The sequence below is a fragment of the Dendronephthya gigantea genome, unplaced genomic scaffold, assembly GCF_004324835.1.
Source record: "Dendronephthya gigantea isolate DGI-Jeju-01 unplaced genomic scaffold, DenGig_1.0 000000F, whole genome shotgun sequence".
In the NCBI taxonomy this organism is placed as follows: Eukaryota; Metazoa; Cnidaria; class Anthozoa; order Malacalcyonacea; family Nephtheidae; genus Dendronephthya; species Dendronephthya gigantea.
Genome location: NW_021163010.1, coordinates 754,344 through 777,125, shown reverse-complemented (window position 1 = coordinate 777,125; position 22,782 = coordinate 754,344). Strand labels below are relative to the sequence as shown.

Below are 22,782 nucleotides of genomic sequence, written 5' to 3'. Positions count from 1 at the left end.
GCTGTCTTCCATTTCTTGTTTTTGCTGAAAGTTTCTAAACAGACGATGTTTATTGACACGAATGGACACGTATACATGAATTGAAGGTCAAAAACGGCGGAAGCTGGACTCTTAATTGCGCGAGAAAACAACAGAAGAACTGCTGCATAATAATGTAAGCAGTTTACTGTGTTCGTCAGTCGTCACAGCATGCATGACTGCATTGTTAAGTAAGGACTAAAGATCTTTAGTCTGACATGCTGCATGCATGAAGAAAAGGCACCACGCAGATTAGATGAGTTATATCAAATTATCCATTTTGAATAGGAAAACTCCACGTTATTATACTGTGCTATTCAGTTGTGGTTATACTCACATCTGTCTCTAAGATTTACGTCACTTAACAGCATGCTTGTTTTTCAACGAATCCAAGATGCTCTGCAAACTCACTACTGAAATATCCACCATGCAACGTTCATATACAGTGTGTATCAGATACTAATTCTGGCGGTGGGAATTATGCTTCACTTAAATAAGGGCCTAGCATAACTGAAGAATAAGAACGTTAATTCTACCATTTCTTTCTCTGACTCTTCTACTGTAAATGTGGTTGTACGTGAACAGTTGGACCAGACATAAATCGCTGTTTCCAAAAGAATTAACTGATTATCTCCAGTTTACTACTTCCAAGTAGTTCAATTATTTTTGACAAAGTAGTTCAATATATTTGACCATGGTCGAGTACAGTACCGAAAAATGGTATATTCGACGATGGTCGAGAATACCGGAAAGTATCGAATATATCTGAATATGGTATATTCGACCATGGTCGAGTCTTCCGGAAAATGTCGTATTCGACCATGGTCGAGTCTTCCGGAAAATGGCGTATTCGACCACAAATTCCACAGTCCGCCGGAAAATGGCGTATTCGAGCATGGTCGAGTCCGGCGGAAAATGGCGTATTCGACCATGGTCGAGTTCGCTGGAAAATAGCAAATACGACCATGGTCGAGTTCGCCGGAAAATGGCAAATACGACCATGGCAGAGTTCGCCGGAAAATGGCAAATACGACCATGGTGGAGTTCGCCGGAAAATGGCAAATACGACCATGGTCGAGTTCGCCGGAAAATGGCAAATACGACCATGGTCGAGTTCGCCGGAAAATGGCAAATACGACCATGGTCATATTCGCCGGAAAATGGCAAATAAGACCATGGTCATATATTCGCCGGAAAATGGCAAATACGACCATGGTCGAGTTCGCCGGAAAATGGCAAATACGACCATGGTGATCATATTCGCCGGAAAATGGCAAATATACGACCATGGTCATATATTCGCCGGAAAATGGCAAATATACGACCATGGTCATATTCGCCGGAAAATAGCAAATACGACCATGGTCGAGTCTGCCGGAAAATGGTGTATTCGACCATGGTCGGGTCGCCCTACGCATTTTTCTACGCAACCTCGTATCCAGGGTAATCTCGCCCTACGTTCCCCTACAAAATACCTGTTTTCCGGTATCCCGTACCCCTTACAAGAAGCAATAAAACCCCCTACGCGTATTAGCCACTGAGGTAGCAGCCTGGATTATTTTTCAATAACGATTGACCAGACTGAGTCTTGGGCCCGCTGTGGCGTATGCTACGCATGCGTAAAGGACTTCATCCGGGTATTTCAAACGTTCTTGATTCTTTGCTATTATTAATTTTTTCCAATCATGGCGACGTCTTTTGCGAGACCAGCGCTTACTCGTGAAGGTTTTTATCATGTTTTTGTCACTTATTCTTTTTCCAATCTAATTGTAAAACGTAAATTGTAAACTATTTTATTTCTCAATAGAGATCGAGAGACAAGCTCAAGATATTGTGGATAAAAAGGCTGGGAAAGTACCAACGGACGACACTGACTTGGTAAGAACGTGGAACGTTGATTACGTTAGATTACTTTCAATAACATTTTATATTTTGGTCACAAAAGCTGAAAGAGTTATTCATTAAACAGCAGCATTTAAAATCATAATGGTTATTTCTCCATTGAGTATTTTTCACCTGTAAAATGGAAGAAGGCATGTGCATAATTTGATGGTGTACTCTGGAAGACTTTTCAACTGGAAATGTATATTTAGTTTTTAGACAAAATGAACAACAATTTTAAAATATCTGGATAATCTATCTTCATGAAAGTAGAAATAAGCATATAATTTTACTCTCACAAAGTCTCTAAGGTGTGATGTTGAGAAATCTTTGTATTTCCTGATGCCTCCACAATGAAAGTTAATGACCACCTATGCCTGTCTGAAAATGTGTAATGCATAATTGTGCAATCAATTCTTTCCATATTGACCCCTATGCCAATGGGTTGTATACTTCGATGGCTTTTTTCAAAACACGCTACTTTGTCAGGAGAGTAAGTCTGACTAATGCTCCTGATCATTCTCATTCAACTCTTTTGATGAAGGCCAAAGAAGTTTTATGTAGTTTTTTACCACACTTCATGCAGAAACTAGCTGCAAAAACATGCATTTAGCCTCTATTGACTTCATAGTACGTAAACAACACTATTTATATTTATCCTGTGTCAAAAAATTACCTAAATGCATACTTTTACAATTATGTATTCAAAATGCTACATACAGGTATCCACTTTGGGACCTGATAAATATAATCTATCTTTTTTTGCAGGTTGGTCTAACATCTCAAGGTTATTTTGATACAGATATTTATGGTTCAAGTAAAAGCAAGTGAGTATGAAATTTAATGGCCTGGTCTGTCTGGCAACCAGGGCTCAAATTCCTTACCTATTACCTACTACTCTAATTATAGAGATTAAACAATGTGTTCTTCATAAATGTAGGTTTGAAGGTTATGAAGTATCGATTCCAACCAATGAAGCAGAGGAGGTAAAATCTTCAAACTTACGTGAAGTTGTTTGTTCTGTTAAATGAATATGATTATTGAGATTTGTAGTTGGCTCACCATATTATGGATTTTTTATTTGACAGGATGAAGATGATTATTCTGCCCTTAGCCAGACGAAAAGAGCCACATACACAGCTCCTGTTTCTTTACTTAACGATATTCCTCAAGGAGAACAGGTATGCACATTTTTTACAAAACATTTATCAATCAATTTAGCAACTAACTTATCAAATGTTTTCTTTAGTACAATGCATTTGCTGAACACAAACAACCAACAATTGCTGAAAAAGAAGATGAATACAGAGCCAGAAGAAGAAAGATGATAATTTCTCCAGAAAGAAATGATCCATTTGCTGATGGTAGGTGAAGATTGTGTAGGCTAAATATGAATGGTTGTATTCATTAGCAAGAAGGCAAATAGTTGGTGCAGGTTTTATCCATTTGTGTCCATATATTTGGAAAGTCAGTTTTAAAATATTTATGCGGACCAGCTTGTTTATTTTGCCATTGTTTGAATGGTGGTAAAATGAGACAGTCTGTTAAGCCCAGTCAAGCATCAGTGTTTAAACAGTGCTGAGAAATTTAAAAGTTCAATCAAAATCAAAGTGTTTGTTTAATGTTTTCTTCAATCCCATGGCTGACTAAGCCAAACTAACACAAATAGAGAGAAATGTGCTTGTCTAAAAAGGTTTCTTGCTTGTGTTTCTAACCATGGTTTAATACTTTATGTACATTCTATTTTGTTGTATCATTGACATATACATTACCAACATACAGACCAAGGGAGGAAGAAATATGGTTAAAATTTGGCAAGCACTTTACAAATCTATTGCAAAATCTATGCCAGATTATTCTATATTTTAATGTGAATGCATTTAAAATCTAGCTAGCTATTAAATACTTACCTGATCAAAACAGACAAAACATCACATGAACTCTACTGATAAATTTGTATAAATTTTTAAGCAAAGTACTCATTTACCAGACCTTTTTCTTCTATGTAGTGCTTATGGTAAGGTAGGTTGCTTTGCGATAAAGAAAGAACCTGGATCTTCCAACAACTTGGCAAACTATGTGATGAGAAAACTCTCTTTAAACAGCTCTTCAATGATTCCACAGCCTGCGAACAATAATTTTATAATGTCTTCTGTTAGGGGTTTCACACAAAGCCATTTTAATTATATTTAGAGATTTTACAGAGCTCAATCCTTTCTTCTAATCCATAGTTTGCATATTTCAAATCCAAAGCTTTTGTATACCATACTTGAAAACAAATGGTTTATTTTTAAAATCCATACCCAATTAGGATTTGTCAAATTATATTATTATCTATTGGTGGAAAAAGTTTTGTTTAAACATGCAATAGGCACATTGTTGCTGCAGCAGAATATATTGAAAATGCTGCAAAGTCTATGCACAAACATTTTGGTTTAAAGAATATGTTTAATAACTTATAAAAGAATGTGTAAATTGTTTGTTAGGAAGTTTGAAAATGTGTCTCGAGGGAGAAAAATTTGTTTGCAAACAAAATTTGCCAGAAAGGGAGATATTCCTTCCCCAGTTACTGGTAGACTGATATGTAAATGATAATTTATTAGAAATCTTCTCACTAGTTGATTAACATGGACGTGGAATGGCTGTGGAGCTCTTCAAGTCTCATCAAGTAACTCTGCTCTGCTGGGTTCGTGTTAGCAGCGAAATACCAATGTTGTCTCCATTTATGAATTAGCAATACTTGTGTTGAAATTACTCTTAGCAGGACATTGTAAAAACCTTTGTACTCAGAATCTAACAACTTCGAGTTTTGGGAAAAATGGAACTTAACGATATTAACATGAAGATACATGTTTACGTATGAATTTTTGGAAAGTTGTCGGAATCATAAGATTTTGGTGCAAATTTTACATTGTCCAAACCTCAATGATGTGTCCCCACTGCCCCCCCCCCTCGTCGCTGTTAAATATACTAATTTCTGGTGTCTTGTGTAGAGTGTGTTTTTATGGTAAGATGGTTTGTTACAATCAATGAACGACCAAGCCAGTTAGGATAAGCAATAAAAACAGGACACACGATGTCGGGCGATCTTATTTATTTCCATATCTTACAAAGAAATGTACTTTATTCTTACGAATTTGAAATGTCGGCGCAGCCAGCCACTTAAACCTGCAATGGTGTACATGTGTATCTCCGACATCATATCTTGTATTTTGTTGCTTATTCTCCCACTCTGCCAAGATATCCCTCGTTGTATTTACCTGCCACACTTCAAGTATTCTTGCGTGTCAAAATCTCAAGAAATTATTATAATTTAAAATGGTAGTAAGATAAGTTACGTACTTTCATTATTTTGATTTTACTAACAAGCAGAACTTATTCTGCTTTTTTTTCTCCGTAGCTATGAGTCTAAAGACACCAGACCCGTCTCAGAGGTTAGGAAGAAGCTATGCAGAGATCTTAATGGATCAACGATTAAGAAAAGAGGAGGTAAATTTTACTGTAGATGGTCCGTCTTAGGAGAGACGTCGCGCGAATGATTTTAAGATAAAATTCACCTGATTTTTTATCCTTTTTTATTAGGTTGAAACCAGGAAAGAAATTATGGAGAAGGCTAAATCTGGAGAACTTCAAGTTCAACCTCAACCAAAACCAGCTGCCGGTAAGTTGACCATTTCATTTTCTCGTTCGCACGTAATGAACTTTAGTTATCAGAGCACTGCGCTCTTTACACTCTTTTGTGATGCTTTTCAGTAGTTATCTCAATCTTGCAAACTTTGTTTTAGAGAAGAAAAGACGTCGTTGGGATCAACAAGGTGGTGATGATCCTCCAGCAACAAAGAAGAAAACTTGGGATCAGAGCGAGGTAATGTATTATGTAATACTATAGTTGGATCTATGAATCATTCTCGACACGACTGCTTCTCTCTTTTTTTTCAATGACTTCAGTAATTACGAATATCGTCGTCGTTTCTTTAGGTAGCGACACCGTCTGCCAGTCGGTGGGATGAAACTCCGGGTCGACCTAAGGGTGGTGAAACACCGGGTGGGGGCACACGATGGGATGAAACACCCGGGCGTGCCAAAGGAAGTGAGACACCAGGGGGGAGTACAACGCCACATAAAGGTTCCGAGACTCCGGGTGCTACACCTAGTGCACGAATGTGGGAAGCCACGCCAAGTCACGCCACTCCTGGCTCAGCAACACCTGGTAGTATGACTCCTGGACATTCAACACCAGGTATGAATAGGGGGCTGTTTACATGATTTCTTCTTAGCTGAGATTTAACGACGCGTGAAATGACTTTGAGGTATTGAAATGAATATATATATTAACATGATCCTGTCTGTAGTCAGTCATAACAGTAACATGTGCTTGTTTGGTTTCAAAAATACTTTATTTAATACCTCCAAATCATCTCAGGCTTCTTTGAATCTCGGCTGACACCGGGTTCGTGTAAACAGCCCTAAGATATGAAATATAACCTGACGTTATGGTGTAGTTGCAAAAGCAGAAATCCGTTAATTTACGTTGTATAATGTCAGAATGACGTGTACGGTGGAAATGCCAAGTGATGATAGCAAAGATAGTTTCTGAGTGAAGAAACAGTGACATATTAAACCAGGGTTGTTAACATCTGTAAATCTTGGTAATTCCTTTTGAGATAATAAGGTTTTGCTGTAATATCAGATGGAGAGTAAAACTCATCTTTAGTTTTAATTTTAACGACAGATCTTGAGATCTCTGTTGTGGACTGACGATGAGAAACACGTGTCTTTCGCCCGTCACAATGATACTGTTTATCTTTAGTAATCTGATGGCAACACCTTGCATACTACTGAGTTATGAATTTACAATTATTCTCAACACGATAGAGAGGTTGCTTTTACTTACGTTGCAAATTTTAATAGCTGCAGTTAGCTCTTGGAGCCGACACCTCAATTGAATTACTGTCTGGCCAACACCAAGGTTTCACTGTACGGAATTTTTATATGTGAATGGCAATATATTTTATCAGTCCTCTCCTCTTCTTCATTGTGAACAGGTTTATCAACACGTCGTAATAGATGGGATGAAACACCAAAGACAGACCGTGGTACTCCTGGGCATACAACACCTGGCCAATCTACACCAGGCTGGGCAGAGACACCAAGAACAGATCGCACCGGCGCACAAACACCAGGGGCAACACCTACTCCTGGGAGTAAAAGACGATCAAGATGGGACGAAACACCATCAACCCAGATGGGTGGGGGGACACCTATGATTGGTACTAGTGGAGTTACACCTGCAGGAACAAAAGCCATGCAAATGTCCACACCAACACCAGGTACTGTTCTTTAGACTTTACTAGAAAGATATACTTCTTGAACACAGTGAAAACCTGTTCTTATTTTAGGTCAAATGATTCCAATGACCCCTGACCAGAGGCAAGCATTCAGATGGGAAAGAGAGATTGATGAAAGGAACAGACCATTGACAGATGATGAATTAGACGCTATTATGCCTAAGGAAGGATACAAGGTATCAGGATGCTTCTTCACTACATGTATGCGTAGACACGCTTACCCGATCGCTTTTGTCGGATGTGATTCTGTCGCGTTTGACTTTGCTTAGAGTTGATTAGTGTTCTGTTATCAGTGTGTTATTTATTCTCTATGAATTAGTTATTCCATACTATATAAGAGTTTTGAATGGGTTACGGTACTTGGAGGGTTTTCTAAATATTTTGTATGTTTTCAAACTAAATATATTTCATTCATCAGGTATTGGATCCACCGCCTGGATATCAACCTCTCCGTACTCCGTCACGTAAACTAACTGCGACGCCCACGCCGATGGGTTTCAGCGGTTTTACTATGCAAGTATGAATCTTAAAATATTTTTATTAGGATATTAACAACATTATTGTATATATACCTAACTCTTGTTTGTTTGATTGTTTGTTTGTTATTGTAGACGGAGGACAGAAATGCCAAACTTGTGGAAGATCAACCTCCTGGAAATCTTCCTTATCTTAAACCAGACGACGTTCAGTATTTTGACAAACTTTTGGTAAGCCTGTTTTTCACTTACTGTATGTCCCATTCACGATTCGTATACGGGAAAATGATCTCGGAATAAAAATAACGTTGAAATTTCAGGTGCAATTTATAATTCTAGATAATCTAACATTGTGGGAACATGTGGTGTGTTGTAGGTTGATGTTGACGAAAGTACGTTGAGTGCTGAAGAACAGAAGGAAAGAAAGATCATGAAATTGCTACTGAAAATTAAGAATGGGACGCCTCCTATGAGGAAGGTAAGCGTAAAGTCACAAACACAAGTTTAAGGGGAAAATTAATACCATGTAAAAACCGTAACCGAAAAGGTGGCTCGAATTGTACCATTAATATCTTCCTTTCTTGTAATGTGTTTAGGCTGCTTTAAGACAAGTGACTGACAAAGCTCGTGAATTTGGGGCTGGTCCATTGTTTAATCAGATTCTACCTTTGTTGATGTCACCAACTTTAGAAGATCAGGTAAAGATATAGTTTTAAGATTTGGACTCGTTGTTGGGGGGGGGGGATCAGTTGTCAATACAAAGGTCTATGAGTAGAGTAACGAGAATTACTGCGAAGGGAAATTACAGTCGAGTAATGTTAGAATTAAGAGGTTGTCGAGAGTTCGTACAACCCGTCTCAGACTCACTTTTTCTTTGAGAAGATCATGTCGGTTTATTAACCTTCTGGTTGAATGAAATATTTGTGTAACAATTCCAGGAACGTCATTTATTGGTTAAAGTTATTGATCGCATTCTTTATAAACTGGATGACTTGGTTCGACCTTTTGTACACAAGGTAGAGAACTACGATTTTTTATTTTCTGACCCTTATTGTCTGCTATATCTAAAGAATTTCATGGAAATAAACGATTATTTTCTTGGTATTTATTTTAAGATTCTCGTCGTAATCGAACCTTTACTTATTGATGAAGATTACTACGCCCGAGTGGAAGGGCGGGAAATCATTTCAAACTTGGCGAAGGTAAGCGGGTATTGCCGTATTTTAAAACAAATCAAATTAAACTCCAAGATTCTATTCCACGATAATATTCGATAATCATATCAGTGATACGTGTACTGTGTCATTCATTGCTATAAGTATTTTCAAGATATCCTTTTACGATTTTTTAGGCAGCAGGTTTGGCGACTATGATTTCAACAATGAGACCTGATATTGATAACATTGATGAATACGTTCGTAATACAACAGCCAGGTATGTTTACGTGAATTCTGAAGCATCGTGTTAAACCTCCTTGTGCATTTTATCTGCAACTGAAATGGTGTACCAACATTGCACCAAGGCTCATAATTCCTGTAGGAGAAAGCCGATCATGTTGCAACGTATGTTTTCGATTTTAGAGCTTTCGCCGTGGTAGCTTCAGCCTTGGGCATTCCGTCTTTACTGCCATTCCTTAAGGCCGTCTGTCGTAGCAAGAAATCATGGCAGGCACGTCATACTGGTATTAAGATCGTTCAGCAAATTGCTATATTGATGGGTTGTGCCATACTTCCTCATCTACGTAGTCTTGTTGAGATTATCGAACATGGTAAGTGCGGTGTTTGACACGTGCGTTCAAAACTCTGGTCCACAGGGTGTCAACGTAGTTATGCGGATGCTAAATGCAGTAAATACTTCTGCCTGCATAGTTTTCTTGCAATGTTTTAAAAGCTAATGAATTCAACAATATTTTCGTTGTTAGGACTCGTCGATGAACAACAGAAAGTGCGAACAATTACAGCTCTTGCTTTGGCCGCTTTGGCTGAAGCAGCAACACCATACGGTATCGAGTCATTTGACAGCGTCCTCAAACCTTTATGGAAAGGTATTAGACAGCACAGAGGAAAGGTAAGCTCAGCCTTAATTCTCTAGTTTGTGCTTTGATGTTTATCATTCATATCATGTCTCTATTCATGCATCATCTATTTCCGTGCAGTTCCTCTGACACCTGTTCACTCTCTCCCAGGGTTTGGCTGCTTTCCTTAAGGCCATTGGTTATCTTATACCGCTGATGGACGCAGAATATGCAAACTACTATACCAGAGAAGTAATGTTGATTTTGATTCGAGAGTTCCAGTCTCCTGATGAAGAAATGAAGAAAATTGTATTGAAGGTAAAATACTTGTTTCGAAAAATTACATACCGGGTTTTATAGGAACTCTAACCAATGTATACACCTGCTTTAAAAATGTCAAATGTTATACCATATGATTGTCTTTGTAATTAGGTAGTGAAGCAATGTTGTGCAACGGATGGTGTTGAACCACAGTACATCAAGGACGAAATTTTACCGGAATTCTTCAAACATTTCTGGCAACATCGTATGGCTTTAGATCGACGGAATTACAAACAATTGGTGGACACAACGGTAGAGCTGGCAAACAAAGTTGGTGCTTCAGATATTATTGGCAGAGTTGTTGATGATTTGAAGGATGAAAATGAACAATACAGAAAAATGGTCATGGAGACCATCGAAAAGGTATTTATTATAATTTTGTGAAACACTTTATGTTATAAAATCCTCAGGATATCAGTTGTATTTATGTCAATGTGTTAAATATGCAGAAGAATGATTGCAAACCTAAGCAATGTCTACTAAGAAAACGAGGCTGATTTTTCTTTGCATTTCTAGATCATGGGTAATCTCGGTGCATCAGATATTGATTCTCGTCTGGAAGAACAGTTGATTGATGGTATTCTGTACGCGTTTCAAGAACAGACTCAGGAGGATATTGTCATGTTGAACGGATTTGGAACTGTTGTAAACGCTTTGGGTAAACGTGTCAAAGCTTATCTTCCCCAGATTTGTGGTACAGTGTTATGGCGTCTGAATAACAAGTCCGCAAAAGTTCGTCAACAAGCCGCGGATCTCATATCACGTATTGCACAAGTCATGATGACGTGTGGTGAGGTAAGATCATCTTTGGTATATTAAAAAGAATAATTTTTTGCCGTAAATTGTAATGCGTTGCTATTTTACGATGGCGTCTTTTTTTATGAAAGAATTGTAATTGGTCGAATTGAACCTGTTTCCCAATTACTTACATAAAATCATTTAAAATTTCGTGTTTACAGGAGAAATTATTGGGCCATTTGGGTGTTGTATTATACGAGTACCTTGGTGAGGAGTATCCTGAAGTCTTAGGAAGCATACTTGGCGCTATCAAGGTTGGTTGAATAATCTTGACCATATCTTTCGACTTATTCTGTTCTATCCCTGTTAGTAATTGAAAAGTTATTAGATAATATCTGTATGTTATAATATAGGCGATTGTGAACGTTATTGGCATGAATAAGATGCAACCACCAATCAAGGATTTATTGCCAAGATTAACTCCTATATTGAAAAACAGGTACATCTCCATTTTTTTCAACATATACAGTATACAAAACATTTTGAATAAATTGTCATGTCCTTACAGTGTTTGTGGGCTGCAATATTTAAATCACTTTAGTTGTTCGATTAAATTCTAACAAAAACGTACCAAATTCCTGAATGCGCTTATATTTATGTAGACATGAAAAAGTTCAAGAGAATTGCATCGATTTGGTTGGTCGTATTGCTGATCGAGGAGCAGAACACGTCAGTGCAAGAGAATGGATGAGGATCTGTTTTGAGCTGCTGGAATTATTGAAAGCGCATAAAAAGGCAATTCGTCGAGCTGCTGTGAACACGTTTGGATACATTGCCAAGGCTATTGGGTAATTTTGATATATTTTAATCAGGCAAAATGGAACTATTAATTGTTGAATTGAGGGTTGTTTATACGATCCAATTCACCTGTACTATAAAAGTCGTTAACCGACACTGTATGGTGAATTGCCGCATGATTACCTTGACGATACTCCTCCTGAGTTTCAGTGCAGCAAACAAAATATTTATTCTTTACTACGAAAATAATTACAAAACCATCTGTTTTACTGATTTATATAACGCTCTATTTTAGACCTCAAGATGTATTGGCCACATTATTAAATAACCTGAAAGTGCAAGAACGTCAAAATCGTGTTTGTACCACAGTTGCCATTGCTATTGTTGCTGAAACATGTTCACCGTTCACTGTGTTACCTGCGTTGATGAATGAATACAGAGTGCCTGAATTGAATGTTCAAAATGGTGTCCTTAAATCATTGTCGTTCCTGTTTGAATACATTGGTGAGATGGGGAAAGATTATATCTATGCTGTTACGCCACTTTTGGAAGATGCGTTAATGGATAGGTATGTTTAGTTATGCCTTTTTTGCATATCCCTTTCCTTTCACTGTTCATATCGCAGTAATTTTAATGGTGATGCGTATTTTAATTAAACAGAGACTTGGTACACAGACAAACAGCCTGTTCAGCAATCAAACATATGTCATTGGGAGTTTTTGGGTTTGGTTGTGAAGATGCGCTTGCTCACTTGCTAAATTATGTTTGGCCAAATATCTTTGAAACATCGCCTCATGTTATAAACGCTGTGACTGAAGCAATTGAAGGAATGAGGGTGGCACTAGGTGCCCCGAAAGTACTGCAATATACACTGCAGGTGAGCTCTCCTGTCTATTATTACATTAAAAATATTGAAGTATTGCCTCAGGCGAACATACGGAATGTACAATTTTGCTAACAATATTTTCGTGTCAATTAAGGGTCTTTTTCATCCCGCTCGTAAAGTTCGTGATGTCTACTGGAAGATCTACAACACACTCTATATTGGTGCCCAGGTAACGCATATATGTACAGTATAAGCCTGTCACATACGAGGACAGGTGTTCACCACAGCAGGTTTTTTAGTGTGCATGATAGTTCTTAGTCGTCTTCTTAGCTAAGAATTCTTATGTTTGCCACGCCAGGTTTTTGTGCAAATTTCCAGACGTCAGAGCTATACGAAATACATCAAGTTATAATTCAGAAAATCCTGTTACAATAGGCTTAAATCTTTAATCAATGCTTGATAGTTTGACTACGGGTGATGTTAATTATTCATTTCAGTACCTCAAAGTCATTTCACGCTAAGCCTTAATTCAAACATGTTGTGTTTTGCAGGATTCTCTTGTTGCTGGTTACCCTACTGTCGCTGATGACGACAAACATACGTTCGCAAGAGGAGAATTAATGTACTTCTTATAGATGCATCAAAGAAACAATGTAAAAAGTAAATGATATTGCCAAGATCAAAGTTGCATGTAATCCATGAAAGGGAGCAATTTTTAATAAACTAAGATTTTAAAACCCGATGTTCTTGCAGTGTTCACATGTAGAGTAGTCTAAAATTTCTTGTGTTCATTTATAAGAATTTAAGTGGACAAGTGCACTACATACATGACACTGTGTGAAAATATTGGTAATATTGAAATGTAGGTTTGTTCCTAGCATGTTGTTGCTCAAGATAACTATATTTTAACGTCTTAACGTGCAATGGATGCTCCCTTTGACGTGGACGTAACTTCAGTATCATTTTATACAAATTTTTCCTATTTCGCGATGTGCTTATACTGCAGGTTATAATCCAGACAGGTGTTTCCGTGTAATATTTGCATAGTATATCCGTATGTTCTTGAAAGTTGTATCCATAGTTTTGATCCATAGAATGAAAAATTCGCTTTTAATTCCTACTGTTGTATATCTTTTTACTTTCTGCTGGCTGCCTCAGGATACAGTAATAAAATTAACAAACAAAGTCTATTTCTAACACAGTACAAGCATGATTTTAAAAGCCCACTTTCCCCCCCCCCTTTTTCCATAACATCCAGTTGTAATGTAGATCAGTGACTGAGAAAGATCGCTGTTACCAAGCAACTAAAAACATCGCGTTTCCAGGGAATTGTTGCTTGGTAACTTTATTTGGCTGTGTTATCAGGAGGTCATCTGGTGTTTCTATATAAAGGAAGACGCTTTGAACGTTGACCAGTTTACACGTTTATACAGCAACAACAAGTTACGAATTGATTTTTATGTCTGAAGAAGTTCTATAGTACATTTTTATCCAACAATGTCTACCGCGTTAGCAATGGGATATTATGGAGCAAGAAATCATCAACAAGAAGAAAGCATTTACAATCTTATTCCAACAATCCCACCGACCGAAGCAAAGCCACCAAGGTTTGAATTTTCATCATTGTCGAATAGGTTTTGCGCTTATTGAAATAACTCGTTATTTTTCGTTTCTCTTTTAACGATGCCCACAAAACACGTTTAAACGTATTGTGCTTGGCCTGTTTTGATATACTTTAAAGCTTTAAATCGAAAAAAGCTTTGTCAGTCCTATAGCTTCCCTATTCAGTCTATTCGTGTTTTAATATTTGTCTCTACTTCAATAGGTACAAGTCAAAGTTTGCTCAAACTGTCCGCTATGATATAAAGAATAACAAAACTAATGCAAAGACTATGGTATGTGACACTTCACACTTGCTAGACTGTGGGCCTTGAATGATCGAATCCTCATCGATCAATAAAGTAACAATGATACATTTTATTCATTTTAACATGCATTTTTTTTTTTTTTCTTGCAGGGTCCAGCCAAGGTTCAACTTTCAAAACCTAAAGAATTTCTGGAAAAGCATTCCAAGGATAAAATTATACCAGAAGGTAATGAAAGTGCATTAGATGAAAATGGTTTATTTTTCATTAGTTACATTTATTGCAAGACATTTTTCCTCAACTTGAAACATTTTTTTACAGGAAACATTTCATACAGGAAATCTTTAATTTTTTATAATTCTTATTTCAGGAAAATCTCAATTCCGATATCCTGATGCAGACAGCAGAAAACCAGCAGTGCCAAAACATACGGAAAAACCATCAATCATGGCGGTTAAATCAAACAAGAATTTTGTAACTACAAATGCTGTTGAGAATATCATGTCTATACCTAAAAAGCCAGAAAAGAAATACGCTGATACAAAGATGGGAGCAACACATCAGCTGGAACCCTCAGGACTGACTCCAAAATACAGAAACAAGAAAGATTTTGGCAAGACACCAGAGTATCTAGAAAAAAGGAAAAAAGAAATCGAACAAGCCCAGATTGAATATGACACATATATTAGAGAGAGATTTAGACAAGGAGCTATGAAACAATTATCTGAAAATGAAAGGTGGGTTAAATTTTTTAATTTAGATGCTTGGTAGTCAATAGAATATTGTACTCTGGTACAATCTAGGCTTGTCACAGTCAACCATTTGATATCACTCATTTTATATTGATTATATTTTTAGGGAATCTATAATTGATGGATTGAAAACAAACTGGGAAGAGCTACATCATCAATACCAAGGACTATCGGTTGTCACAGATACAGCACCAAAGAAAGCAAGAAAAGAAAGTCTTGAAGCTCAAATGAAACAATTGGAAAGAGATATTGAGACGATGGAGAAACATAAAGTCATATATATTGCATCTTAACTGGATAAAAACAAAGCAAACAAATATGGATATTATTTTAGTAATAGATTGTCATTCACTTTGAATACAAAAAATTGTATATATATAAATAAATTCTATTTTCCAAAAGTGCTAAATTATTGTCTTCATTGTCTCCGTTCAGAGATTTGTATATTACCCCCTTATCTTCAATCGTTGGTAACAGAAATGAAGTGATTCAGAGATAAGATTATTCTAGTTTTTCATCATCACTATTGATGTAATTGATAAATGGTTGACGACAGAATTTGAGAACAATAAACATGGTGACGGAGATGAATAAAACTAATTTCCAAGCGCTCATTGGAACTCCAGCATACAACTGTTCTACAACTGAAATAAAAATTAATTTAGAGTAGCCTATTAGTGGAAGAGATAAAAAAATTGCATGCAACCAAATCAGTGAACTGTTTTATTCTGCCTATAACCTTCAGATGATTCTGAGTTCATTTACATAAACTATATGTACACTTACCTACATCATATGTGACTGTGAGGTCTTTCAGGTCTGAGTTATTGGGAACACGGCCAGTATGAATAGCTGTTACTTCAACATGCCTATCCTGCAAATAGATTGTGCAGTAATAATGCATTAATTACTGCATAGTTTGTGTTAGATGAATAAGATGATCAAGGTATTAAATAAATTTTGCATAAATCCCGTATTAAATATTGCAACTGTGCATGAAAACATAAAATGTCATCTGAAAAATAGAGAATAAAATACTTTTAGGTGTATTATAGTTACCTCTCGCATATCTGTCCAGAAGACAAACTTTTCTATGCTTAATAATTTTCTTCCAGTTGCTGCGGTAATGTTAAGGTCTTTTATAACAAAGTCAGTGGGTGTCTAAGAAAGTATTTTGGATTTTTCGTATATTTCAAGCAATTTCTTATAACCTCCATGCTTAAAAGTGTCAGTGTCATCTGCATTCATTGTGTATAAATTAAGAAATTAAATTCTCTATGAATATTCTGGTTGATATGTATATCTATGCTCCACATTTTAACTTATCCACTTTATAACCACGTAATCAAATCATTAGTAAGGAACAATAACATATGATGAAACTAAAATTACATTATTATTACCACTGCAGGGTAAGATATACGAAACTCATATCCTGTATTTCTTTGCAGCTTAGTTAAATGATAGAGAGCACTTTCACCACTGGTCAGTTTCTATCAATATATGAATGCATGTACCAAATTAAAAAAACAGAATAGTGATAATTGGCAATCGGTTATATTTGGTGATAAAATTTGGCTTGAAATTATTGTGAGAAGAGAATTCTGCTTAATAACTTTGCCTTCATCCCATTTTTTTTAGCAATACTCACATCACCTTTGGCAAATCATTGTTAATTAATTAGACTTACCAGGTTACAATAAAGTTGATTGGGTTGGATGCTACAATGAGATCATAATTATAACAAAGTCATTAATAGAGAATATGGTGTTTTTAGTTTTAGATAATTAAGTTATGATGGAGAGTGTAATATTAAGATGAACCTTAGGCCTTCAATTTTAGATGAGATATAGGATAACAAGGACTGTTTTTTGAAATATATAAGCAAGACTTTGGTTGCTTGTATATTGAAGAGGTGTTTCAAGGGCAGAACACAGTACATTCTTCCAACAGAGCTTTTGCAACTTGCAGAATGTTGTCAGCCATTTGTTTTCCCTATTATTGCAACAAATTCATACTCCACCCATATCATACGACAATTCATTTATAATTTCACCTTATCTCATACATACGCGATTGTTGCACTGTGTTTAGTAGGAGTTACAATGGTTATCCAGACAAATAAAACAATTATATCACAAAACAAAAACAACATATTTTAATTTCTTTCATTTATTTCCATGAACATTCCCGGGAAATCCTCGCTTCAAACGCCTCATACCCAGGAGATGCTGTCGCGCGTCATGGTGAGTGAATGAAAAGAACTTTGTATATTTACTAGAGTTTAACAAATAAAGTGCACCGAATATTTGGTGTGATTTTGGTTTACGGAATCTTTAAATGAAAGTAACTGATTTACATTGTATAATTGAAGACAGCGACGAAATCGTAAAAATACAAATGTGAACAATGTGAGGTACTGGGTATACCAACTATGGATGTCGAGTTCTGAGTGTTCTGACCATTTTAATAGTGATGTTTGAGTCGTTTTGGATTGTAAATGAATGCTTAATGAACGTTTATCACTTGGTATTGTTTAAATTCAAAGCTACAGTCTGAAATGGCATCCAATTGACGCGTCTGTTATTGTAATGGTCGACTATTAACGACACACTATCATGAAACTTTTAATAATATGTGAGTGTTATTACCAAAGATTTGTCTAGTTCTGGTCGAGCTAGCATTCACTATTGCAGTCGGAGCAATTCATAATACCTCTTCGGACAAGAAAGGACAACGTATGAACGAGCATTGTTTACACAACAAGTTTACACATTGTTTACAAGTATTAAATTATATTTCTGACAAGTTTGCTTTGAAGTAACAATGGCTTTGCAATTGTGGTAAACACTGCGAAAATACACCAAATACTACAATTTCAAGAGAGAATATCATGGCGAGTACTAATAGGGTAAGCCAATATGTCTGTTTATTTTTGTTTTGTATTCGCTCATAATAAACTTACATCACATGCTTTCATTGTGCACAGCATGAGTTTATTACATGTTCTTACACAATGAAAAAAAACAACATCCGACTTCATTTAATCCAACAGAATCTGCATATAGAGTGTTCGTTCCTCAATTATATTTCATTTATATGCTTTCAGATCTGTCCAATTCATAATTCTACTATATTTAGTTTTTCCTCACTGAACTCAATACTATAGGCATGCACTGCTCTTCAAATGAAGTCTAATGTATCAAATAGTTTCAATAAATGGACTGTGAATGCATTTTAATGATCATGCATAATCAAGTTAAAGGACCCTAAGGCTGTTAAAAGCACTCATTAGCCAAATATATCTTGGGACACATTAGTAAAAAAAGAATGTTAATGTGAGGAAGGTGAATATTTTTGAGTAATCGTGGATGTTGGATATTATTTTGTGATAACTTGGTATGAATCTCCTGTTGAGTATGGAATGTCAAAATGGTTTCATCATATTGATTTTGGTAGGCTCATTCCTCCTTTAACCAATCATATGCTCTAAAATGTGAACAGTAGGTTAAGTTACTTGACAACATGTTGACCATACTTTAGCCTGATTTTTGCTTGAAATCTTTGTTTTTCTGGATTGAATTATGAAGATTTCATCTTATACATTTTGATGATCAATGGCATCTAGTTGGTCTTTTGAAAACCAATTGTTGAAAGTAATTTGGCAAAGTATGGATTGGGTAAGGAATGCTATTAGCCTTTGATGCAATAAAATAATGCATGTACAAAGGCACATTCAGTCTTATCTACCAATCTTATGGAGTTATGCTCACAGTTATTTCAGGACTTGACCACTTGGAAATGATGTTATACAGAATGTGTTCTTAGCTTTTAAAATGATCTTCTTAGTGGATATAGCACTGCACCTAGTGAGCAGTATTTAGACATAATCCAAATATAAACATATTGTAATTTCTGGCTGGTAAGGGACATAAAATTCATGCCGTTATTTCAATTCCATTTTGTTGTCATTGTCGAAAATAACTATTGAAGTTGTGCTTGGGTTCTTATTCTTCTTGGGTTCAAGAGAGATGTTTACAATCATTGAGATGACAAGGAATATCTATGTAAAAGTCATAAAACATGTTATAACCTAGATGCCATAGGACAATCCCTGAGTCACACGACCTGTGGAAGTTTGGTTTCGTAGCCTCACAGACATAACCTACAACAGATGCTCAATGGTTTCATTACAATTGGTTATGAACTTACAATAAATAAGTAATAAAAATGTATAATTGCTATCTTGGATTATTAGAGCAATCAAACAGAACAACCTTTAGATATGTGAGAGAAATTAATCTAAACAAACCTAATTAATAACATACCGTTTTGCTAAATTTATGATAGCTTGCTATTCAGACACTTTGCAATTCAAGAGTTAATTGCGAAACGGTAAAGCATATTGGAAAGCAAAGACTAAAGTCTACGGTTTTGAGTTTGTATTCTGATTAGCAACATTCATTCGTTACATTTTTTTTAAACTTATTCAGTGCTTCAATGAGAAATTTCTGCCAAAAGTTCCAAGTAGTGACAAGCTTATGCAGTTAGTGGTCATTCTTTATGCAATTATGGTATTAGGTTCATTTTACCATGTCATGCAATTCGACATGTAACTGTGTTTTTGTGCAATACTTTTGCCTCAACTTCCTAAAATCAGATTAAACACAATTTGGGTTTTTTGGCGTTTAAAACTGCTCCATCTTCCAAGAGGCGCTTTGTTCATGGTTGTATTGACCTTATGAGGAAGTCTGAGGTGTCAATTGTAATTAATCTTTTCATGCAACAGTTTAGAGCAATGTAACCTTTTCGTTGATGTTTTTGTTCATGAACGTTTACCCGTAAATATTGTGTTGATGGAATGTTCGCTTCTCTGTTCGGACTTCGGGTATGAACCATATCGCATATCAAGCTTTTTGTGCATGACGACTGGCGCGTGGATTTGTCAGTCATTCTTTATTTTTCATAATATTGCTGTAGCATTACCATAGTGAAAGGTGTGCCTTTAGCGGGGTAGTCAAGCCATAACTGAAAAGAAAAGTGAAATAAGTTTTGAATCTAATTTGGTATGCATATTTGGGAGGTTGAACGAAATGAAATAAGGTGACAACATTTAGGTCTGGAATTTATATTATGCGGTGTCAAATATCAGTTATATAGTCTGGACTAAGAGATCAGTCCTTTTTCGTTTCCCAGAGATTGCTAAATGGTACCTTAACCTGGCTGTAAGAACCTCTTTTCCTCTCCATGTTTTCGCAACGCGTAATCTTGTGTATAAGATCTTCAACTAGAAGGTAAGCGGGATAAATTGAAAATGTGGCATTTCTTTGCTAGCTGGTCTAAAATAAGCAGCGTATCGTTATTAAATCTTCCGAAAATTGGACCTGTTTTCTTCTGCTTCTAATCTAAACTATATATTGTGATGTAATACATCCTGGTTTAGTAATTATTTATATATCTCTTATCATAAGAACTTTATTTTGTATTACTGTCCATATGCTCTCTGTAATTCTGCTGTGTTTATTGTTTCCAACTTAAAATGTTGTGAAAGAATGCTCGGAATGAAAAGCATCTAGACAAATGCTTTCAATAGGCAACATATAATATTCGTCATCACTTTCTCTTCTCATAATTTCATAGATTACTATGGAAATGCTTCTAGTTATATACTCTATGTAATTGCTAGGAGTATTCCCACACTGCATGCGCTCAGCCCGAGGTCATCCCGAGCAGCATTATTTTACATCGATTATACAATATTTATTATAAATACAGTATTTTAATTATTATAGTTGATTTAACTTGATAAACGTCTACTATATTCACCAGAATTTGAACATAATGGTATGTTTGCGTCTGATTATTGTAAAAAGGCGCGGAAATTCTAAAAGGTTTAAAATAATGGCGTGAAATCGTGGTTTTAGTTTAGCAGTCAATTATCGTGTGTATATTTAGTTAATTCTATTAAACTCCAATTATTTTTTACCATTAGCAACCTATTGGTTTTTGCACAGATATAGGAACAACTAGGGACAATTTCATATTAGGTTTCATTTTTTTGTTACTATTTTTTTTCGCGAGGAACGTTCATATCTTGCATTGTTACCGCTCTGGAGATTTTGAGTTGAAATGTCTGCTTAAGTCTATCGCAGGTGGTGGTCTGGCCGTGAAGACGATTGTCTTCCAAGTGGGCAATTGAAGGGCCATGTTTTCTGATCACGAAATATTTCTTTTAACCCTTTGTCGAGGCCTAATCTCTAATACTAAGCACCTTTTTCGTGCGAAAGATGAACTTTGCAGCATCCAATGACCCCAAACAGGATATTTTAGCTTATTTTACGTCATATTTGCGAAAAAAAAATCATTGGTCTGATAACGATTTGACATTAGTCCTGAATGTCGTTGCGTTTGTGAAATAACGAGATAAATGCATGCAATTTTACTGGTCTTTAATTTAACATAAAAATCGGTGAAATTCAGTGAAAATTCTTTGTTTATGACCACCTCTTTTTAAAATGTTGTCATCTCATTACTGTCACTTTAATCGCGCAATATGTCAAGATATGTCGCTTTGTTATAAATATATCGTTGATTTGTCACCTGGTAAAGTGCTATTCAACCGTCCACCGTCGGGATACTACTGAAAACTGATAAAATGTTTATTGAAGCTAGGTTACACTTTGTTTTCTAGAATGCTGGAAGGCAAGTGATTGCCAAACATATCGTCAATACAAGCAATACCCCAGTGGTGTCAAGTGTAAGATGTGTGAGAATTTATAGAAGAAAATATGGTTTTGGGTTAAATTTCAAATATTTGTACCGAACTAACACAATTATGGAGAAGGTGAGGACGTAAATGCATAAAAACATCATTAATGTTGGAGACATACGTGCATGGTATTTCAGTCGCAACTATTTAATCTCGAAGACTGTTCACCAGGCTGGGTATAGCGTTCGGGAGCGACAAACTCGCAAGCTTTCAATTAAATGGGAATATATATGAATTTGCTATAATGGGACTGAAAGTTTCTCTTTCTACTGAATAAGGAGCTTCATTTTCAATGTCTATGGTTCGTATTTTATCGGATGTTTTGAGACATACTTTATCGTGCCTAACGGTTTAATATACATATGTATTTAATTGATCGAACTGAAGGTTTTTGACATACATCTGCCGGAGAGATTTAAGAATGCAAGCATTAGTATCAGAGTACGATGACATGGACTGCGCCCCGAATCGAGATCCTCCATAATGCCAGATTCAGAAAACTTATTTAACGGGGTTCCTTTTCGTGCGATCATGTTTCGTTAAGAATGCGCATGAGACGTCGAAGAGAAAAAAATATTTTATTTGTTATGGCCACCTGATACTATAAGTGTATACGATATCTATATGTGGCCGCGCTTTAAAGACAAAAACTTAAAACATTTCATTGTAGAATACTGAAGAATAGGGTGAAGACAGGCAGGCTTTGTTCGTAGTGTTACATTCTTGACTATTTCTGTAAATGGTATTTAGACCGTGTCGTAGTACACAAGTGGAAGGGAGGGAGGGGTGGGGGTGTGTTGGCATGTTTTCTGGGGTACGTTTTAAAAGAAATCTTAGATAGCCCTTTTCCTCTCATTTTAAAGAATGGAGTAGGCGTGCTCCTAGAAGGAAATGACAACAAGCGCGGCAGTATATTGGCCTGTTATTCAATAGTTTTGTACATTCACGAGGTTAACAGAGTGTTTGATGAATTATG

General features: G+C 36.1%; 4 protein-coding genes across 13 annotated transcripts in view; 3 read left to right on the top strand and 1 right to left on the bottom strand.

Moving 5' to 3' along the window:
* The first annotated feature begins 1,668 nt into the window (after window positions 1–1,668).
* Window positions 1,669–13,513, top strand: LOC114525998 (splicing factor 3B subunit 1-like). 3 transcript variants are annotated; one of them, XM_028547515.1, is made up of 31 exons: window positions 1,669–1,743; window positions 1,826–1,896; window positions 2,668–2,726; window positions 2,840–2,885; window positions 2,988–3,080; window positions 3,149–3,263; window positions 5,300–5,388; window positions 5,482–5,560; window positions 5,685–5,764; window positions 5,878–6,139; window positions 6,945–7,229; window positions 7,299–7,423; window positions 7,666–7,764; window positions 7,859–7,954; window positions 8,100–8,201; window positions 8,320–8,421; window positions 8,662–8,739; window positions 8,839–8,925; window positions 9,075–9,157; window positions 9,304–9,491; window positions 9,645–9,790; window positions 9,909–10,055; window positions 10,170–10,421; window positions 10,575–10,853; window positions 11,018–11,110; window positions 11,210–11,295; window positions 11,459–11,644; window positions 11,890–12,162; window positions 12,255–12,471; window positions 12,575–12,649; window positions 12,972–13,513. In XM_028547515.1, the coding sequence occupies exons 1-31, from the start codon at window positions 1,704–1,706 to the stop codon at window positions 13,053–13,055; spliced, it is 4,017 nt and encodes a 1,338-aa protein (XP_028403316.1). In that variant the 5' UTR covers window positions 1,669–1,703; the 3' UTR covers window positions 13,056–13,513. The 3 variants fall into 3 exon arrangements, with proteins under 3 accessions (XP_028403316.1, XP_028403385.1, XP_028403452.1); XM_028547584.1 differs by lacking the exons at window positions 1,669–1,743; window positions 1,826–1,896; window positions 2,668–2,726; ... (1 more) ...; window positions 2,988–3,080; window positions 3,149–3,263 and adding an exon at window positions 3,270–4,906 and having other exon boundaries at window positions 12,972–13,512; XM_028547651.1 differs by lacking the exons at window positions 1,669–1,743; window positions 1,826–1,896; window positions 2,668–2,726; ... (1 more) ...; window positions 2,988–3,080; window positions 3,149–3,263 and adding an exon at window positions 3,270–4,585 and having other exon boundaries at window positions 12,972–13,511.
* A 280-nt stretch (window positions 13,514–13,793) lies between these two features.
* On the top strand, window positions 13,794–15,399 carry LOC114522493 (enkurin-like). Its single transcript, XM_028543189.1, has 5 exons — window positions 13,794–14,027; window positions 14,246–14,315; window positions 14,438–14,513; window positions 14,656–15,022; window positions 15,144–15,399. The coding sequence occupies exons 1-5, from the start codon at window positions 13,918–13,920 to the stop codon at window positions 15,328–15,330; spliced, it is 810 nt and encodes a 269-aa protein (XP_028398990.1). The 5' UTR covers window positions 13,794–13,917; the 3' UTR covers window positions 15,331–15,399.
* A 33-nt stretch (window positions 15,400–15,432) lies between these two features.
* On the bottom strand, window positions 15,433–17,485 carry LOC114522503. 6 transcript variants are annotated; one of them, XM_028543226.1, is made up of 6 exons: window positions 16,861–17,402; window positions 16,728–16,758; window positions 16,441–16,530; window positions 16,097–16,198; window positions 15,828–15,911; window positions 15,433–15,681 (listed from the first exon to the last, which is right to left on the bottom strand). In XM_028543226.1, the coding sequence occupies exons 1-6, from the start codon at window positions 16,977–16,979 to the stop codon at window positions 15,676–15,678; spliced, it is 432 nt and encodes a 143-aa protein (XP_028399027.1). In that variant the 5' UTR covers window positions 16,980–17,402; the 3' UTR covers window positions 15,433–15,675. The 6 variants fall into 6 exon arrangements, 4 of the variants coding, with proteins under 4 accessions (XP_028399027.1, XP_028399001.1, XP_028399011.1 ...); XM_028543200.1 differs by having other exon boundaries at window positions 15,434–15,681; window positions 15,824–15,911; window positions 16,861–17,397; XM_028543210.1 differs by having other exon boundaries at window positions 15,436–15,681; window positions 15,824–15,911; window positions 17,110–17,394.
* Window positions 17,486–17,500: 15 nt separating this feature from the next.
* The window catches only part of LOC114522471 (rho GTPase-activating protein 21-like), a 28,795-nt gene continuing 23,513 nt past the window's right edge, over window positions 17,501–22,782 (top strand). Inside the window, exons 1-2 of one of the 3 annotated variants that reach the window (XM_028543177.1) lie at window positions 17,501–17,948; window positions 21,729–21,881. In XM_028543177.1, coding sequence (XP_028398978.1) covers window positions 17,931–17,948; window positions 21,729–21,881 — 171 coding nt within the window. In that variant the 5' untranslated portion in view covers window positions 17,501–17,930. Of the gene's footprint in view, window positions 17,949–18,389; window positions 18,493–18,591; window positions 18,718–21,728; window positions 21,882–22,782 lie in introns of those variants that run through there. The other 2 variants (XM_028543169.1, XM_028543160.1) reach the window with 2 other exon arrangements.

What these genes read in the sequence shown, in the direction of transcription:
- LOC114522493 (XM_028543189.1), top strand. Translation starts at nt 13,918, where the DNA reads ATGTCTACCGCGTTAGCAATGGGATATTATGGAGCAAGAAATCATCAA. An exon ending in GGATAAAATTATACCAGAAG is followed by an intron (nt 14,514 to 14,655) that starts GTAATGAAAGTG and finishes TTCTTATTTCAG; the next exon opens with GAAAATCTCAATTCCGATAT. An exon ending in CAATTATCTGAAAATGAAAG is followed by an intron (nt 15,023 to 15,143) that starts GTGGGTTAAATT and finishes TTATATTTTTAG; the next exon opens with GGAATCTATAATTGATGGAT.
- LOC114522503 (XM_028543200.1), bottom strand. Translation starts at nt 16,979, where the DNA reads ATGTACTGTGTTCTGCCCTTGAAACACCTCTTCAATATACAAGCAACC. An exon ending in ATCAACTTTATTGTAACCTG is followed by an intron (nt 16,531 to 16,727) that starts GTAAGTCTAATT and finishes ATATATTGATAG; the next exon opens with AAACTGACCAGTGGTGAAAG. An exon ending in GTATATCTTACCCTGCAGTG is followed by an intron (nt 16,199 to 16,440) that starts GTAATAATAATG and finishes ATACTTTCTTAG; the next exon opens with ACACCCACTGACTTTGTTAT.
- LOC114525998 (XM_028547515.1), top strand. Translation starts at nt 1,704, where the DNA reads ATGGCGACGTCTTTTGCGAGACCAGCGCTTACTCGTGAAG. An exon ending in AATGTCCACACCAACACCAG is followed by an intron (nt 7,230 to 7,298) that starts GTACTGTTCTTT and finishes TTCTTATTTTAG; the next exon opens with GTCAAATGATTCCAATGACC. An exon ending in TCATGATGACGTGTGGTGAG is followed by an intron (nt 10,854 to 11,017) that starts GTAAGATCATCT and finishes TCGTGTTTACAG; the next exon opens with GAGAAATTATTGGGCCATTT.